This window comes from Diospyros lotus, chromosome 14 (genome assembly GCF_014633365.1).
Source record: "Diospyros lotus cultivar Yz01 chromosome 14, ASM1463336v1, whole genome shotgun sequence".
Classification (NCBI taxonomy): domain Eukaryota; kingdom Viridiplantae; phylum Streptophyta; class Magnoliopsida; order Ericales; family Ebenaceae; genus Diospyros; species Diospyros lotus.
In genome coordinates this window covers 7,487,307-7,506,891 of record NC_068351.1, presented here as the reverse complement: position 1 = coordinate 7,506,891, position 19,585 = coordinate 7,487,307, and the positions used below count along the sequence as shown (strand labels likewise).

Below are 19,585 nucleotides of genomic sequence, written 5' to 3'. Positions count from 1 at the left end.
CTCAAGTCAACGAAGGGACCCTCCAAAGGAAAATCCCTTTCGCTTCTCATTTATGCTTCTCTCTCTCTCTCTCTTGTCACAAAGATTTAGATGAGTCGAGAGTATCATTATTGATTGGATTGGTATATTAATTAATTAATAAATAATAATATTTTATTTATTTAGAAAGAAGGGTGAAGTGAAGGAATAAGCCCAAACCAACGGCACTTACGTACGACCAGCGACAATCTCGGATTTGGTCGCCTTATACTTATTAAAGTGATTTCAAATCAAACTCCTTGTGTGTAGTCAGTTAGCCTCTAATCCAATAATCTTATAATTAGTTGCAGTTGGCAGTGTGAACTGAGCGAGCATTTGCAATAATTATTATGATTTTGATTTTCTCTAAATAAATAAATAAAAATAAATCTCCCACTACTCATCCTTTTATTTTACAATCTAGTGACAAAAACATTAAAAAAATAAAAAAACAAAAAACGTTCACACTGGGCCTTGGATTGGATGGAGGGAAATTTGTAAAAATAGTGAGAGTTTAATGAAAAATAGGACACTTTATTTATTTATTTATTTTTATAAAATTATGACTTTCGAAATAGATAAGGACAAAAATACATTTGTCTATTTCTTTCTTGTCAATTTATAATTCTCTTCTATTTTTAATCTTCATTCATTCACATCATCACATACGATGAAATGAGTCACTAGAGTCAGCTTTTTCTAGAGATACGAAAAGTTATGAGACCCAAACAACTTCCATTGCTGTTGGATCTTTGGTCCAAAACGCGAACTTTTACGCAAATAGGGATATTCGTTGTTATTAATATATTTGATTCGTACGCAACATTTAAAGTGGATAAAAAGTTATAAAAAAATTAATGCTACTTTGTATGTTTCATCCACTTTGTAATTTAAACCATTTTATGTGTTATGTACCATTGAAAAGGAAAAATGACGTTTTTTATTCCTCGTTGATTAATTTGTTGATAAGACTTTTAAAGTCTGTCACACACAGCGGTTGTGCGTCTTGTTTTCTCTGCCTAAGCTGCTATTTTATTCTATATTTTGTATTTATTTAACTTTTACAAGTTCTCCATCGAATAAGCACAATGATTATCAAAATATGTCAGTTTTATATATTGATTGTAGATATCTATTATAGATATCGATTGTTAATGTATATCAATTCAAATATATTGGTGCAAAAATATATGTTCAAATATATCGATGTAAAGATATATGTTAAAGACATCGGCCTAAAAATATTAGTTGTTGATAGATGTTGGTGCAAATATATATGTTAAACAAATCGGTTCAAATATATCAGTTGTTGATAAATATCGGTGCAAAAATATATATACAAAGATATTGGTCTAAAAATATCGATTCAAATATATATGTTAAAAGATATCGGTACAAATATATAAGTTAAAAGATATCGATTGTTGATAAATATCGGTGCAAATATATTATTTCAAATACATTGGTTTAAAGACATCGGTTCAAATATATCGTTGTAGATATCTATTGTAAAATACGATTGTTTAAAGATATCGAGTCAAGGATATCTGTTATAGATATCGATTGGTTAAACATATATCAATAATAACAAGAATTACACATAAATATAAAATGATTTATGTTACAATGTGGACGAAACATACAAAGTAACATTAATTTCCTGTAACTTGTTATTCACTTTCATGAGACACTCCACTTTATGTGTTATGCATGGACCAAAAATATTAACAATAATGAGCATTTTTACTTGGACCAAAAATATTAACAATAATGAGCATTTTCACTTGCATAAAAGTTTACGTGTTGAATCAAAGATTCAACAATTATAAGTTATTTGGATCTCCTTTCCGTGCTTCTAGAAAAAGCTAACTCCGATGATGTATTCCATTATATACAGTGATGAAATGTGGTGGTGTGAAAGAACGAAAATTAGAAACGAAAGAGAACAATGAATTAATGAGGAAGAAAGGAATAAAGGTATTTTTGCCATTATCTATTTCAAAAGTCTTAATTTTGTAAAAAAGAAATTAGGGTGTCATATTTTCTAGGATCGCACTATTTGTACAGAAGGGGTTCACAAAACCCCTTCACAAACGTGATATATCGCGAGATTTTGACATCAAAAAATCGTGATATATCGCGATTTGTTCACCCCATCTCTCTCTCGCTGCCCGCCTCGTCTTCGCCTGTAACCTCACCGTCTCCCGTCGCCTCGCCTTCTCGTCTCTGCGCCTTGCCGCCTTGCCTCCTCATTGCTATAATCTCCAACAACCGGCGACCACCCAAACCAACCAGGGTACAGCGGGCGACGGCGATCGGCAAGCGGTGAGGGCGATGGCAAAGCGCAGAGACGAGCGTGAGAGAGAGATAGAGGAGAGAGAGACAAATGAGAGAAAGAGCAGCGACGAGAGCGAGGGTGAGGGCGAGGGCGAGGGCGAGGTGTAGAGGCGAGCACGAGAGAGAGACAGAAAAGAGGAGAGTAGAGGCGAGGCGAGACAAGGCAAGAGGGAGAATATGTTGGGTTGAACTGAGGCATAATTTGATCATTTAATAATTCAATAATTCTGTAAAGTTATATGTACATCCTCTTATGCACAACTAGCTTTATCCTATTTTTCATTATTCTCCCGACAAAATTCCTATTCTTGCAATTTTCCCTGGATGATTATTGATGGCGATGAAGTCCGCCACCGAAGCCACGATGATGCGCCTGAGACTGACGAGGATTATAACGTCGGCGACGAGGGCAACTACTAGCAACACCAATCGCAGGCTACTATCGGCGAAGAATCTGAGCAGCCAAAGCAATAAAAATGGCGGAGAAGAAGGATCGGTGGCGAGGGAGCGAGTGGATTGCTTGGTGATAGGGGCGGGAGTGGTGGGGCTCGCCGTGGCGCGGGAACTGGCCGCCAAGAAACGAAGGAAGGTGATCCTCGTCGATTCCGCTCCGACCTTCGGCACCGGCACCAGCTCTCGCAACAGTGAAGTCATCCATGCCGGCATTTACTACCCTCCCTCTTCTTTCAAGGTCCCTTTTCCACTTCACTTAAATGAGAAAGAAAACCCTAATGTGGAGCTTGGATTTTTTGATGGAAAGCTAAAGAGGAGAAAATGTTCGTTGTAACATGTTTGCAGGCACTTTTTTGTGTCAGGGGAAGAGAATTGCTGTACAGTTATTGCAGAGAACATGATATTCCTCATAAACAGATTGGTAAGCTCATAGTTGCTACTGGATCTTCAGAGATTCCAAAGTTGAACAGCATAATGAATCGTGGGATTGAAAATGGGGTTGATGGTCTAAGGATGATCGAAGGTTATGAAGCCCTGAGAATTGAGCCCGAACTGCAATGTTCGAAAGCTTTATTATCTCCTGTGTCAGGAATAATTGATACCCATTCCCTGATGCTGACTTTAGTGGTATGGCCTCCCATATTTATTGCCACCATATTGATCGTATATAGATCAATTGCATCCCAGGACCTAACTTTATATTCATGTAAATGATGAAATTCATTTTCTTATTTATTCTCCCGAGCTGATCTGTGTGCTTTGATTCTACCATGGATTACAAACATCACTCCCTTGTTGGTTTAGGGAGAAGCAGAGGGCTATGGAACAACTTTGTCTTACAACACTGCCGTGGTTGGTGGTCACCTTGAAGGAAATCATCTTTGCGTTCATATTTCTGAAAGCAAGGCTCTTGAGAACTGGGATGGGAAATTTCCCCTGCAGCCAGAGCTTGTACTTATTCCTAAGCTTGTAGTGAACTCTACAGGCTTGGGTGCACCATCCCTTGCAAAGCGATTTAGCGGCATAGATACTGCACTCATTCCCACTTCATATTATGCTCGTGGTTGCTACTTCACTCTAGCAAATACTAAAGGTCCTCCATTTAGACATTTGATTTATCCTATACCCGAGGATGGTGGCTTGGGTGTGCATGTTACCCTGGATTTGAATGGCCAAGTGAAATTTGGCCCTGATGTTGAATGGATTAATGGTGGCAGTGATACTTCAATTTTACTGAACAAGTGAACTTTCTTATTCCTTTCCTCTTATATGACATTTTTTGATAATTTTGTTTGCACGGTTGAATTTCCTTACCACTATTTGTTAATTGATTCTATAATATGCTTTTGGGGAACAAGAGACCAAACAACTTAAGGACTTTCCTGTTCAAATTCTGATGAAGTAGTTGGAATGATAATCTCAACAAATTTATCTACAACAAACAATCACAAGGCTTACTCCCCAGTAGGTTGTGTGATTGGGGTTGGGTATATAAATTCTAGATCTTCAACCATCTCTATTCACGGCCATATTTTCTTCTTCGGTCTTCATCTCCCTCTTTTGCTTTAAATTTCCTCCATTTTATCCTTTTGCTCCACAGGTGCTTCTATCTGTCTTCTTCTCACTTGTCCAAACTTATCTTGATAGTGACTCCCTTTTCTTATCTTCGACAAGTGCTACTCCAACCTTTTGTTTTTTTAATTTTGCGTTTTTTGTATGGTCACACATCCACCATAACATTTTTATCTCAACTATGCTAATGTTTTCCAATATTGGCGCTTAAATGTCCAACATTTTGAGTCATACAACAAAGATGGTCTTATAGCTATCCGATAACACTTCCCCTTTTGCTTTAAAGGGATTTCACAATTGCATAAAATTTTAAACACAGTTCTATACTTTGCTATGATTCTATAGGTAGCATTCTCCTAATCTTCGATTCCTTTTAAACAATTGATCCTAGACATCAAAATTGATCTGTTTTTTTAGATAACTTAATCTCTAAGTTTCACAATAATATCATCCACACATATTTTCACTGAACTTAGATTCCACATAAATAGTTTTTGGTTGGCTTAATTTAAAACCATTGGATTCTAATGTGTTTTTTCATAATTCAAGTTTTTTATTCAACAAATTTATTTGTTCAATTATTTTGAACTCTTTAAAACTCCATATATGGTGTAGAGCAATCAGATCTCCACATAGTGCAGTCTGATCATGTTGTTCACTCATGAAAAATATGTAGCTTACATGTATTGAAATTGCTAGTGTAGATTGAGGCACATAAAAAAAATTGCTTGTTAGTTGCAATAAATGCACATTTAACCCTTGAAGAACTTTGAGTTGAACCAAGGTTCAAACAATGGAAGCATCAAGCGAGGCTATTTCAAGGGGCCATGACCGCCATCCTTTGACCCATGTGTGTGGGTCCGTGTTCATGGATCTGTATGGGAGTAGTTGGGTGAACCTTGGACCCCTTCTGTTACCCACCAAAAAAAAAAAAAAAAAGGTGCACATTTTGCATGGATAAGTGATTCTATTTACACTAAACACTCATGGTAGCAAATGACTCTGGATAAAAATTAGATTATTTGTTCATTTAGTCAGAGTAGCTGTCTAAAATATCTGGAGGCTATCTTCCTCATATTTACAGTAATTTGTAACTTTTGCATTCACTGTCACTGAGTTTCATCTTATGAAGCATTGCTGTATTCTAAAGATATACCCCATCTGCCCTCAATTTACTACCTTTGGAAAATGTACGTCCTCTCCATTTATGTTTGTCTATGGATTTCCAACCTCTAGCTTATCATATGTTCCAATAGCATAAACTATGTACTTTAAATAGCATTTTGGTATTATATACTTTTTATAGATGCCAAATCTTTGGGTGCTAGCTCAAGAAGTCACAAGTATAAGAGAATATCTTGAGACACCTATTGATTGGAGATCAAAAGAAATCTTAAACAAGTTATGTTATTAAAAGCTTACATCATGCACGATTAAGACAAACGACGTATGAATGCTGCTGATTGGGTGAAGATATAACATTGCCCAGGAAAACATGAACTTATCTATCTGAAGAATGGATCTTCATTTTTTAGGCTGCTGGAGAAGCCATGTTCATCAGTGGTAGCTATAATCATTTCATTGTTCATTTATGTTATTCAAGCTGTTTATTTTCTTTTTCTGGATTGCTTTGACTCTGTATGGAGGTTGCCTTTAGATGTCCACTAGAATTAAAATTCTTGTCTGATTTTCATCACATTTATTGTAGATTTGGTCCTTGATAGGGAGCTAATAAGCCCTTCCCAGAGCAACAATGTTGTTCTGATGCAGTGGAGAGGAATATTGGATCTTTTTAGTGCCATCTGATAGTGGATATTTTCATTTTCACATTATATATGTAAATATGGTTACCTTCCCCTCTTAGCTTCAGCAAACTATCAAATTATGTATAAGTTCTGATTTTCTGTTATGTCTTCCATAACTGAAAGAAAAGTTTATATGCTTGCCTTCTTCAGGTTTGATTACTCTGTACATGCAGATCGTGCAAACCGATTTTACCCAGAGATAAGAAAGTACTATCCCAGTTTGAAGGATGGATCTCTGGAGCCTGGTTATGCTGGCATCCGACCCAAACTTTCTGGTCCCAAACAGGGGTTTGTTGATTTTGTGATCCAGGTTGTTTCTTTCTCATTTTGTCACTGTTTAACTAGTCCTCTCTATTCTGTATACCAACATCATTCAAAATCTTGATTTATGATTTTTCAAATAAGAATTGCATGTCATTGGAGTGTTAAATCTTTTAATCTATTATGTTGTCCCTTGGTACTTTTCTTAATGCGCTTGTTGAAGATGGAGCAGTTTTTTAACTATGACGTTGAAATTCTGCACCGTAAGCCTACTGTAATGACTGTTTGACCAGTCAGATGATCCTCTGGACTGACCCATATTTTTCATTAGAATTACTGACAGATCTCGAATGATTCGTATTGGTCATTAGAATTCCTGGCAGTTCTTGAATGATTCATATTGGAGTGTCAATTGACAGCTCACAATATTTGTAGTGCGTATCCAGTGCCTGGCTATTGGATGAACCAAACATACAAAACCCACTGCTAACCGCTTAATACTACAAACCACTTGGATATGCGATGTCAAGTATATAACAAGCATGATGTTTCATATTTTCTTCTATTGTATCCATAAACAACATAGCAAACTACTGTTGAGCTTTATTTTCATTTATTTTTCCCACTTTTGGCAGATTGTTTTTCAGGTGAGTACTCCTGCCTTAATACCACATCTGTTTCAATTATTTTGCAGGGAGAGGACATTCATGGAGTACCTGGCCTTGTAAACTTGTTTGGAATTGAGTCACCAGGTTTAACTTCAAGCTTGGCAATTGCAGAGTATGTTGCCAACAGGTTGTCAAGTGTATAACCTACACCCAGAAACTTGTTTGATCAAATTGTTCGGTTTCCTAATATTTCCTACCGGCTGTCAGTTCAGAGCCCAGCTGACCCCACATAGTGGGATTAGGATAAAGGCTTCGGTAAGTTGTCGTCTTGTTCAGAGTCCAGTATTATTCCCTTTGAAGTCCAGAAAGTTGGAGAGGTATCCATCTTTGATGTCAAATGCATTTCACTATCTCAATGTTTCCTCTACCAACTCAATTGCTTTTGCCATGTATGTGGATGATCTCATGGTGTTCTCTCATTTCACTTAAAAGTGGAGAATCTGATAGGTGCAGGGTAAAACCACGTCCTGAATATGGATTCAAATTCAACTATGCCAATGCTTCCAGATCTCAGATAGGTGTGCTGAAGCCTGTTATCTTGCTATACGACGACGCGTACAAGAACTTGGTGGAACACCTGTTACATTGGGAATGTCTCATGTAGTTTTGGAGATAAATGTGGTCATGTTAATACGATAAACATGTTTGATTCGAACTCTGTTTCTTGCTACTTCTAGACACTATAGAGGTTAAATGTGTGATATTAGTTGACGGTAACCGTTCCTAAGGCTTGTGCTTTTCTATGTCCATATTGCATTAAAATAATCTTAGGTCATACATCTTCGGAAATATATTATGTACATATGATTCTACTACTGATTATACATATTTTGTTTCATAATTGAATGTTATGACACAATGATGTACCGGAATGCTCCAGGAGTTAGTATTCATGCACCCAAACCAAGGTTTTTCTAGACTATACCTTGGTACCGCTGTTGGTAGCATAAAGTTAAATTCACGTTAGCCCCATGAAACCCATTCTTCTATCAGTTCAGTGTTATTGAAGATTCCACAAGTATGATGATAGTGCAAAACCAGTCTCGTGAATACTGTTAGAATAATGATAGGGAAATTTTATTTGCTGTCACGTGTTTTGCTATCTGCAGTCACATTTTATTAAATTTAATGTGACTAAAATAAGATAGAAAAAAGCTAATTTTTGCTCTTTATTTGTAGTCATGGATCTGTTTTTCCATTTATCATCATTGACAACTCTAATTGCCTCTCTCGTCAAAATCGCTCGTCCATTTGCTCTGTCCTATCACCATCGTTGGACTCGCCAATTACCTCTCTTATCTTTTGCTAAACTCGTCCGCCCATATGCTCAGAGCACGCATTTATTGACATCCAAAATCCAGGGCTGGACTCGTTAAAATGCTCCTTGAACCTTGGGGTGCATTCTCTTGAATCCTAGGGTTCAGAAACCATTATTTGAAATGTATTTTTTTTTTTTTCAAAGTAAGATATATTTCCTTCTTATTTTCCTTTGCATATATCCTTTACATTTTCTTTCTCCATCCCTCTCACAAGTTCCAAACAGAGACTTTCATAAATTCACTAATCTTCAATAAATTGTTGAGAAAAAGGAAAACAAAAACAACTAATCTCCCTTTTAATTGGAATATCTAATTTGATTTCCATCTCTTTTACCTTATTTGTCAGTAAAGTTGAAGAATAGTTTTTTTGAAACACCCAATTTGAACGCAGATAAGATAAAAGAGATGGAAAACAAATTAGGTGTTTAAAAAAAAAAAAGAGAAACCAGTTGTTTTTATTTTTTTTTTCATACAATTTATTGAACATTAGTGAATTTATAAAAATCTTTGTTTGGAAGCTATGAGAGGGATGGAGAAAAAAAATGCAGAAGATACGTGTATTTTTCTTTGGCTTTGCAAAGAAAAAGAAAGGAAAACAATAAGGCAATAGATCTTACTTTGAAAAAAGAGAAAGAAATGCATTTCTAATAATGGTTCTGAAATGCATTTTGTATAATGCTTTTCCTAGGGTTCGAGAAAAACATTTCAACAAGTCCACATCAATAAACACATGCTCTAAGCAGATGGGTAGGCAAGTTTGGCAAGAGATACAGGAAAGGCGATTGACGAACTTGGTGATCACAATAGAACAGAAATGATCAGCTGGCAATTTCGACGAGAGGCGAATGGAGTCGCCAGCGATGATAAATGGAGAATAACAAATCCATGCTGTAAATGAAGGACAAAAATGAGTTTTTCTTCCATCTTATTTTAGTTATATTAAATTTAGTAAAATATAATTGTGAAGAGCAAAAGACGCAAATAAAATTTCTCATAATGATATTATCAGTGCCCAAGTAAATGACCAAAATGCCCCCATGTTAATGATTTTGCTTCTCAAAAGAAGGGCATTTTGGCCATTTCATGGCATCGGACAATGAACGCAGCCCATTCTAATCCATTTCGCTGTACATATTCACAAGAAAGCCCATAACTGTATGGACCATCGAAATGACCAAAATGGCGACATTCCATGATAGGCGACGGCAAGCAGATAGGAAATAGACTTTCTAAGAATTTCTTTTGCAAATATATATAACCAGATACAGCATAAACTTAGGCTTAGGGTCCCTGGACTCTGTTCAAACAATTCCACACAAGTCTACAAAATCAGCTCCCAAATTAAAAAAATAAAATAAAATTGGAGTCAACCTTCCACAAGGAATATGTAGGTTTGTCAAACTCTGCATCTGCACATCAATTAAGTGGTGAGCTCACACTAACTTCATCCTCCTGTCCTGGTTCTCTCAAACACTCCCCCATACTGGCTTAGATGGAGAAACCCACAAATCCAATAAGAAACAGAATGACAAACAGCCACATGTTTTCAGCGTTTTCGCTCTGCGCGCCACTTGTATACTGGCCTAGAAGTTGGACTAACAATCTCATCTTCACGAAGCTTGCGTTTCCTCCCCTTTTTCTGCTCCAGCAAATGCGTACATTTACTACGAGTATAAAAACCAGCAGCATGGGAGAACACCAAATCTTAACTTTTCATACCTGTAGCTCTTTCTGCAAAGCCATATCCATATATAGTTTCTCCAACTCATTCACTCTGCTTCTTCGAGCCTCCAGCTCTCTGTACGAAGTAGCGGTTTTCCTGCAGGTCGAGAACATGTTTAGTGGATTAAGTACGAACTAGATACTGTACTGAAAAGCTATTTCGTGCACACTGGCGTTATAAGGGCACAAACAAGAATTAGTACTGAACTAAGAACCTCTCTTGCATATTCATGGTATATTTAATGACCTAAAGGAATATAATACTAAACTTTGTTTGCCTATACAATGAGCGTATATCTAACAATTAAATGGGGAACAAATTCTGGACCAAAAGAGCTGTCTCCCAGAACCAGGACTACAGAGACCAAAAATAGACATAATAAAATTTGAAACCACTAAGATAACATAAGAATAAATCATATTCGACAAACATATATGAATTGGCAGACAAATTCAACTCCAGACAGTGCATAAGTGGTTAAAGAAAAAAATGATGAAAAAGAAAGATGGTTTAACAGAAAGTAGTAATAAGAGGTCCAAAACCCTCTGCACTCTCACCCAAGAACCTTAAAATTTTTTAGTAGAATGGGTGTGGACCAAGTGCCTGAGTGGCTCAAGAAGTACAAAACAGTATAGTAACATAAGTAGGGGTTTGACCTACAGAAAAGAATAACTGCATTTAGCAGGTCATAACATGAGAAGGGGTTTGGTCCAGGGTGAGTGGGCAAAAGGAGAATTAAAGGAACACACTGATTCCTTTGGAAAAGAAGTTCTCGATGGTGATGTTTTTGGGGTTCTGCAAAAATATCAGTCCAACTTTGAGGAAGAAGGAGAAGAGGAAGAAGAGGAGGTGGAAGAAGAGATTGAGGAAGAGGAATTGGAGGACGGTATTCAATCAGTTGACAGCCTCTCAAGCACTCCCACTGATGCTGAGATTCTTGATGCTATTGATCTCCTAAAACAACAGAGGAAGGAGCCTGAAAAGCCTATTTACCAAGTACTTGAGGAGAAGGACAAAAGGATTGCACCAGGCACCTTGCTTGGAACATCCCATGTGGATGTTATTGGCTCGGGCACACAAGACAGGACAGCAGCTGCCAAAAGGGTTGATTTGCTTAAAGAGAAGTTTGAATTTCTTCCTATAATTGGAAATGATATGGTTGCAGGGCTGACAGCTCAATTGTAACCATTTTCAATGGCAATATGGAAAAAGTGGATGGCTATACTTGGTGTTGCAGCAAGTTAGAGTACTGTTACTGTTGAGGAAAAAGAAAAGAGAAAGCAAAAGAAGAGGAAAATATGAGATAAGAACAAGAAAAGGCAAAGAAGAAACCAGTTGGTGAAGATGGGCATTAGATGAAGAAACAACAGCTCAGTTGTAATAAGTTTCTCGGGGACAAGAAACCTTTCAAGGTGGGAAAATTGTCATGACCTTAGGAGCAATAGAGGGGCATTATTGTAATGGAGTATAATAGTTTGTTAGGGATATTTTGCAATTTGTTAGGAGCACATGGGTGCTGTTAGAAATCAGTTAAGCAGCTAGCTTTGCCTATAAAAAGGCTAATTGGAAGAGGATTGATATCATGTGTGATGAAATGAAAATTCTATCTTCCTAATTCTCTCTATCCCTCTCTCGTTTCTTCTCTAATTCTCCCTCTCTTTTCTGCTGATTTCTCCCCCTCCTTCAATTCTAACATTCTGATTTCTTCCCCCAATTCCAATCACAACCCTAGGTAACTCTGGGAATGTGACACAGCCAATCATATGCTACTTGAGGCCACATCAGTAATTTCAAAACTCGCATTGCCAGAATCAATTTTCAGTAGTAAGCTTCTTAGAGTCAGACTAAACACTTTCAAATAATTCTCATTGATAATAGCTCATTGCAGTTTGGGCCTCCAAATTGTCAACAAACATGTTCACTGGCCAATCATTTTTAAAATAATTTCCAAAATTCTATCTTTTTGAAGTCAGTTTCATAATTTCACTCAAACAGAACACAGGCCTACACTCATTCAGTTTGGAAACCTAACTGTCAACAGGCACGTTTATTGGCCAATCATTTTAATATAAGTTCCAAAATTATAACTTTTCAAAGTCAGTTTCTTAATTTCACCAAAACAAAACATAGACCAGAACTCATTTTCCAAAAGCTGAATGTAAATTATTCACAACTATACATAGCATTGAACCATCTACTTGGCAAAATCACTGTGATCCTAGTCTTCAGGCTGCAAGAGCCCCAATCTCTTTCCCTCCTGATTTTCAAATGGTGAATGGTCAAAGATCCATCATCGGGACATTGAATCTTCAATATATAGAAAGTTCAAATTAAGAATTTAATCTTTGAGCCTTAGATTGCAAAAAATCCAAGATCTGCACACAGTTGTCATTTATTCATACAGAGGCCAAAATCTGACCTTACTCAATTTTTTGGCAAAACAATGTCCACAATTGCCTGTGACTTTCTCACTCGAAAGAAGGATACATGGACAACTTGGATTATATTTCCAATTCCAACCACCTCTAAAATTTCACTCTCTTCCCATCATCATATTGCGTTCTGTTACTTAGTATCTTCATTCATCAAATCAACATCATGTCTAAAATACAACAATTTCCTCACTAGCATCATGAGGATGGTGTAAGAGTGTCTTGACACCTTGTCTGCTCCTATACCAAACCCCAAAGCCTGAACCTTGATTCATGCTAACAAAACTAGAGTCATAAACATACAAACAGGCCTTGGCCATTTCACTCAGAAACTACATTTTGTAAGGTAACTTAGCATGGGACTAATTGGATGCTAGGTGGTGACTCCAAATTTCTCAAATGATATTACCCCTTCTTTATTCTATATTTTGGGCATCAAGCCTTGATTAGATTTAGATTTCACTTGAGACTTGAGTGTTATACCCAAGGAAAATGGCCATGTCTGAATCCAAGCACAACAAAACTTTTAACAGTATAATTTAACAAGCTAAAAACTCATCAGTACATTCATGATGTTCATAAAATCAAAAACCAAAAGATGTCCTGGCTCATATACATCAATAATAAACTACTCTAAAATACACATTTTAACATTAAAAATTCATACCAGAAAATCAGCAGCAGTAACAAACTTAACCAATTATTTATACCTTTTAATATGATCAGGCAAACTCCCAAAATCAGGCACCTTTCTACCTGAGGTCTGCAATTGCAATGTTTCAGCATCCTCCCTAGAAGGAAAATAAATAGATGGATATAAATAATCTATACCATGCCACAATAAAATCAAAGAGAAGGAAGAAGAATTTATGAAGTATATATGATGGCATCTGCTAACTGAATTGCATTTGAAAAGGCAATAACAAATGTAAGAATACAAAAGCTTTGTGGAAATAGAAAATTCCCTAATCAATATTTCTCCAAAGCACAAGAAATAATATAATTCGTCAATGATGTTATACCAGATGTAGGGATTTTTTTTTTGCATAATAATGTAGAGATGATTTGAAATCTTTTTATAGTAAATATAGAGTTGAAGAAGCAACAGATAATATAGAACTCATAGCTAACCCAGAACACATGGGATCCATGTTCACAAGATATCTAATAAAATTAACAAGAAAATCTAAGATTGAGGGCAGAAACTTGTATCCTCAAGATACATAGTCCTAGAAGCTCATTTGGAACAACAAAATATGAGTTCACCTTAAGTTTCACCTAATAATATTGCTAGTAATAATATTTTAGCTTGTCGATGAAGTTTTCTAACTCTTTATTTTACTTTAGTTAAAGTTCCAAAGAAATTTTCTTCCATATATTCCATCCAAGTTATGTAACCTAAAAGTCTTCATTGCCCATTGTATTTTTGAACCACAATTTTCCATTTCTCATATTGTTTCCAGCTTCCAATTCCAATCTTGGTAATTCTGGTACAAGATTGGGGGAAAAAAAGAACATGAAGGATTTAGAACATAATAAAACAAGTATATCTGAGAGCATAAAATAATTACTAATAACATGTTTTCATAATACAAAATGCATTTGCAATGCAAACAAATAATTTACGAGGTTTTTTTTTTTTCTTCCCAGAATGCATATATTGTGTTATGGTGTCCTCACAAATCCTGTCCTGCTTTTTCTTGAAAATTATACCTTAGCACATCCAAGTCAATACTGTAGTCATATAATATATAGATATTTGTATTTTTTAGATGAAAGCCCATGATCATGAAAGTATGATAGCCTTGAGAGGTTTTGAATGATATAACACCTAACCTTTTTATATGCAGTAAATTTAGCAACATGAGGGAATAATTTGTCACACAAAAGCTGACAAATCCACCAGAAGTTCAAAACAATAGCTGCAACTACAAGACTGAACTAATATCATGGCAAAGATTGTTTGAGCTGTCATTGCTAAACCTCTGGAATTTCTAGCAACAATTTTATCATATGATGACAACAAATAAGAACAGTAACTGCGGTTCTTACTAAATTGACAAATAAATTTCCAAACTACCAACTACTATGGGAACCTGTAATAATCGCCTTAAAGCACAGTTTGAAGTCAAATGTGGAAATATCATAGTCAATGTTCCAATGTGTTTATGTGACTAATATGGGGGTGACAGAAAGTTCCAATTTAATAAAGGAAGACTTGTATAATCGTGTGTTTGATATTTCTCAATGTACACCATTTTGTTAAGAAGAAGACTTGGTTTTAAGCTTTGCATATCCATGAAAATAGCAAGCAGAGTGGATATATAACCACACCTCTCATTGCATCTTCTATTTCTTTTTCTCCTTAAGTTGAACATAACTTGTAAGTTAGATAATTTAAGTTTTGTTTCATTGCCATCACAATAGCAGTTATGATATATACGACAGAAAATACTTCCAAAACAAGTTGATTATATTGCAAAACACATTTCCTGGTTGAGCCAATTTTCATTTTTAGTAAAAAAAATATGAGACAAAACATCCTCAGGAAACGATCAAAAAGCTCACACCTGTCTTCAGCATAGTATACATGTCTGCTTGATGACGGATTATCAAGACGCTGTAGCATGGTACTTAGCTTCTCAATTTTCTGCAGCACAGAAAAAAAAAATCACATTAAGAAGCTTGTGAAGGAGATACTTATCACAAAAAAGAAGAAGAAGAATCCCGTGAAGGAGAACTCTTCAATTAATAAAAGCAACATTTCAATAATTGTGAAACCACCCAGCTACCTTATTTTCACTTTGAAGTTTCTGCAAGACATATCCTATATCCTGAGTCTTCATTAACATTAGCTCTTCTTGAGAGTATTTGTTAGCGTTAGTCCTATAACAAAAGCTAATGAGTTCAATTGGACTGGTGAGAGGGGTGAGCATAAAATTCAAAATGATGGAACTTAATGCATTACTCCAATTTATGGATTCCACCAACAGTTTTTGTTTTGATCATCTTAAAGTAAAATTCATCTGGGTTCCTGAATGCAGCTTTCTCCTTGAGTTTCTGTGAAGTGAACACAGTTTTTAGTATCATAATATATTGAAACGGAATCAAAATTTTAGTAGCCAAGGACAACATAGTGATAGACAATAGGAGAGGAACCACAACATTACCTGTAAGGCCTCCGCTTTCTTGTGATATGCCTGTGCCCGCACAACATAGTCCTTGTGTTTCTCAAGAAGCCCAAATTTTTTTCTTGCATGTCTGACTCAAACAGTATGTGAACAAATGAGCCAATGTGATAACTTTTTCTTTTCTATTTTCTAGTTTTGTTTTCATTTTTAAAAAAATTAAAAAAAAAGTTGTTTGACAATCACTACATATTCAATGCATTGAAACTGGAAATGACAAGAAAGCAAAAAAACCAAAAAGTTTTTTCAATTGAAACAAACCAACATCGTCAATTACCAAAAAGCCATGCTCACCCACTGTTACTTTTGTTAGTATTATGAGACTAGAAAAATAATATTATTAATAGAGTACTATTCTATCTTACTATTTTTATCCATTACCATGAGATTTCTATTACCATAATAAAAATATTAAATACATCATAATATCGCGATCCTCCTAATATTGCATTAGTGTTAATATTAGTCTTGTGAATACCGATTTAAGCATTACAATTTTAGTAGTATTCTAACACCACTAAGGCTAATATTAATATTTCACTAAAATATTATCAATGTTATTTTGAAATTGATAATCAATACAGATTTTAAAATTTTAATATCTGAATTTTTGTAATACTAAGCCATTATTATTTGTTATTATAATATTGAAATTGCACTAATTAATAAGAATATACCTAATATCATTATCAAATATATAATGCAATTACCAATAAAATCATGAATATTTGATATTGATATTATATAAATAGTATCACTATTGGTTAGATCAACATTTTATGAACGTTACTAAAAAATATTGCTTATATTAATACACAGTATATATCCAATATTAAATAATAATATTATGAACAAATATTTAATAGTAATATTAGAATTTATAGTTATAATTACAAGCGACATTGTCGATATTATTATAGACATTACATTATAATATGAATACCAATAATCATATTCACACAATCAACTAAAAGTAACCAACATTAATATGAATAAAAATCAATAATAGTTAATGACATGCGGATTCAATAAAAGTTAAAGACAACAAATAATATATTTGCAGGTTATCAAAAAAAATTCTCTTATTTTTGCCTCTACTTACTTATGAAACAATATGCTTATTAAATGCATCTTTCCATGTTTGTTTTTATTTATAAAGTAAAAATATAACACACATAAATGAAAAATCAAAAAATAGACAGCATTATTGAAATAGCTCCAAATTATTAGCCAAAGGAATTAAACAAATGACATGATTCAAATGGACAGATCACTCACGGCTGAGCACGCTCCTGGTGAGCCTTACTGTGAAACATATTCTTTAAGGAAACCATTTTCAAGAATAAGGAAAGCAACCGCCAATAGAGTACAGAATTGATGTGCTGTTTGACCAATTAGAAACTTCAATTCTCTAGTTGCTGCAAGATTACAGACAAACGAAAAAAAAAATAGTAAGACAGCACAGAAATTGAAAGGTGCAAATGTTGTGCAACTACAGGCAAGAGATCCTTTTATATGCTTTGAACCTGAATGCAGCTAATTGACAATACAACCCAATAAGGATATAAACTTGTAACATGATTTTGAATAATGAATTAAATATAACTCATGCTGAATTGGAGCAAAAAGAAAAATTCCATATGTGCAGAAGACAATATCACAGTGGAAGTATATTGTACAGTCACACTCTAACATATCATTTAGCATAGCCTTATGGTGTGTGTATGGTAAGGTCTTGGCACTTAAGCCATAGAGCCTGGCAAGGTCTTGGACCAGCAAAGCTAATCAGGTGACACCTCCACATGATAGGCCTTGGCCAACCAAAACCTCAAGGGCAAAGAAGGTCTCAGCTAGTGGGATCCTGGCTGAGAAAAACCTCAGCCAGCACAGGCCTTTGATGAGCCCAGTCCTGGCTATGCAAAAGCTCAAAGCAGGCCTTTGTTAACCAGGTCATGGGCAGAAAGCGCTAACAGGCTACACCCACTAATCAGTCACTTTGAAAGACCACAACAATACACTCAAAGTACCATCAATGAAACAAAATCATTCACATGATGGAGATCAAATCAAATCCTTCCAAGTTATGATTGAAACCATACAACAGAAACCAGTAACCCAACCACAAAACTAAGAGAACAAAAAGAAAAGAACATAAAACAAAAGAAAGCAGACACCTCTAAAAAAACAGTCATAACCATCACGGAAAAGGAATCTTATATATTGGAAGAGCTTAAATCCATACACCCAAAAGCCACAAAGAAAACCCCACAACAAACTTAGCAAGAAAAACTATAACACGGTTGAAGCACCTAAAGGAGAAGTTTTAGTCTTTCAGGTCACTAAGGGCAGCAATTATCACAACCAATCCAATAAATTCAGGAATGGAATGTGACCGATTAACCAACCAACAAAACTACTCTCTAAAGAAGGATGGCGTGGTCGGACCTAGGTTGCATGGAAACAGAAATGGAAAATGGATATGATACAGAATGAAAATAGGAAAACTGCATATTTCAAAAAAGTAGAAAATGGAAACGCAAGGGAAACACATAAATAAAAAAATATAGGGGCCTTTTTATAAATATAATTTTTAATATAGAAAATAATAAAAAATAGCTATTCAATCTAAAAATAAACATAAATTTCATAATGCATTCAAACAAACGTAAACATAAGTTCTATCATCCATGAACCATGAATTACTAATTAAAAACAAAAAATAAATTTTAAAAAAGAAAGTAATCAAACATAATACAATTTATAAAAGTTCCTCCACTTCATCATTCTCTTACTCTATGGTCTCTTGGACATCAACCAAGTCCAATATCATTTAATCAACACATCAACCAAGTTCACACTTCAATTCATTCCCAGACTAAAGCCTAGCAACTTGAATCAGTACAATTAAGAGGAACGGAGAAGACAGAGAGATGACAGAGTCGTTAAAAGCATAGCAGTTGGCGGGTTGGGATCATAACAGGGCCAGCTCTGCTAAATGCTAAGCATCTATTGGGGTTGAAAAGAGAGTGGGCACATCCCTTTAACTGCCACCAGACAAATTTCACTTTCAAATTAAGGAAACCAACAATAATTCAGTTTGTAATAATTCTGAATGATTTTATTTGATCAAACAGAGGCAGCCTCAAAATTAGGGCGACACGAATCGACAACCCTAGCAAGAAAAGGTTCTCATCACTCTGAAAGATTATAACAACGCAATCAAATTATCACAATGAGAGTAAAATCATTAGCTTACGGACAGGAATCAGACCCTTTCAAGTCAAAACGAAGCAATACGAGAATCACCACAAATAAGACCAAGAAACAGACAAAAGAAATCCTACCCCTTCAAGCTGAATCGACGGCGGCAAGGGGTAGCGACGATTCGTGTTGCACGGAAACGGCGGTACCGAGCACGGAAAAGTCGATTCGTGTTTGTGAATCGACGGCGGCTCAGCCCAGTTTGTGTTTGTGAGTCGACGGCGGCACCGAAAAACCCGAGTTGTGAATCGACGGCGGCACCGAACACTAAGCAACCGGGCGGCAAGGGGAAACGATGATAAAGGGACGGTCAGAGAGATAGAGAGTAGCTCTGAGCTGTGACGAAAGGAAACCTGAGAGAGGTAAGGGTTCGCAGAGGGGCAGCCCTCGAATCAGAATCAAAATCAAAATTAACACGATGCTGATTAGAGACGGAATCTTTTCCGTCTCTAACCTCTTGGTCCTCCCCATTATTTTTCTAATATTACAAAACGACCCAAAAAGTTTTTTTTAGATATTTCTTCACGTTTTTTTGTATATGAAATATC

The 19,585-nt window shown here is 35.6% G+C and overlaps 2 protein-coding genes across 5 annotated transcripts; one reads left to right on the top strand and one right to left on the bottom strand.

The window, feature by feature from the left end:
• Positions 1-2,640: 2,640 nt before the first annotated feature.
• LOC127790668 (L-2-hydroxyglutarate dehydrogenase, mitochondrial) lies at positions 2,641-7,533 on the top strand. Of its 4 annotated transcripts, none has more exons than XR_008020804.1 (5): positions 2,641-3,046; positions 3,154-3,435; positions 3,613-4,049; positions 6,089-6,217; positions 6,336-6,471. XR_008020804.1 is itself a non-coding variant. In XM_052320256.1 (5 exons), exons 1-4 carry the CDS (start codon positions 2,690-2,692, stop codon positions 6,480-6,482), a joined length of 1,200 nt encoding a protein of 399 aa, XP_052176216.1. In that variant the 5' UTR covers positions 2,641-2,689; the 3' UTR covers positions 6,483-6,495; positions 7,141-7,533. The 4 variants fall into 4 exon arrangements, 3 of the variants coding, with proteins under 3 accessions (XP_052176216.1, XP_052176215.1, XP_052176217.1); XM_052320256.1 differs by lacking the exon at positions 6,089-6,217 and adding an exon at positions 7,141-7,533 and having other exon boundaries at positions 6,359-6,495; XM_052320255.1 differs by lacking the exon at positions 6,089-6,217 and adding an exon at positions 7,141-7,533 and having other exon boundaries at positions 6,336-6,495.
• A 2,112-nt stretch (positions 7,534-9,645) lies between these two features.
• LOC127791061 (probable U3 small nucleolar RNA-associated protein 11) lies at positions 9,646-19,434 on the bottom strand. Its single transcript, XM_052320804.1, has 9 exons — positions 19,121-19,434; positions 17,055-17,194; positions 15,759-15,849; positions 15,557-15,648; positions 15,381-15,474; positions 15,159-15,238; positions 13,299-13,379; positions 10,153-10,252; positions 9,646-10,072 (listed from the first exon to the last, which is right to left on the bottom strand). Exons 2-9 carry the CDS (start codon positions 17,108-17,110, stop codon positions 9,980-9,982), a joined length of 687 nt encoding a protein of 228 aa, XP_052176764.1. The 5' UTR covers positions 17,111-17,194; positions 19,121-19,434; the 3' UTR covers positions 9,646-9,979.
• Positions 19,435-19,585: the final 151 nt, after the last annotated feature.

What these genes read in the sequence shown, in the direction of transcription:
- LOC127790668 (XM_052320255.1), top strand. Translation starts at nt 2,690, where the DNA reads ATGGCGATGAAGTCCGCCACCGAAGCCACGATGATGCGCCTGAGACTG. An exon ending in ACCCTCCCTCTTCTTTCAAG is followed by an intron (nt 3,047 to 3,153) that starts GTCCCTTTTCCA and finishes ACATGTTTGCAG; the next exon opens with GCACTTTTTTGTGTCAGGGG. An exon ending in TTGTTGATTTTGTGATCCAG is followed by an intron (nt 6,496 to 7,140) that starts GTTGTTTCTTTC and finishes ATTATTTTGCAG; the next exon opens with GGAGAGGACATTCATGGAGT.
- LOC127791061 (XM_052320804.1), bottom strand. Translation starts at nt 17,110, where the DNA reads ATGGTTTCCTTAAAGAATATGTTTCACAGTAAGGCTCACCAGGAGCGT. An exon ending in AACTTCAAAGTGAAAATAAG is followed by an intron (nt 15,239 to 15,380) that starts GTAGCTGGGTGG and finishes TCTGTGCTGCAG; the next exon opens with AAAATTGAGAAGCTAAGTAC. An exon ending in GTATACTATGCTGAAGACAG is followed by an intron (nt 13,380 to 15,158) that starts GTGTGAGCTTTT and finishes TTTTCCTTCTAG; the next exon opens with GGAGGATGCTGAAACATTGC.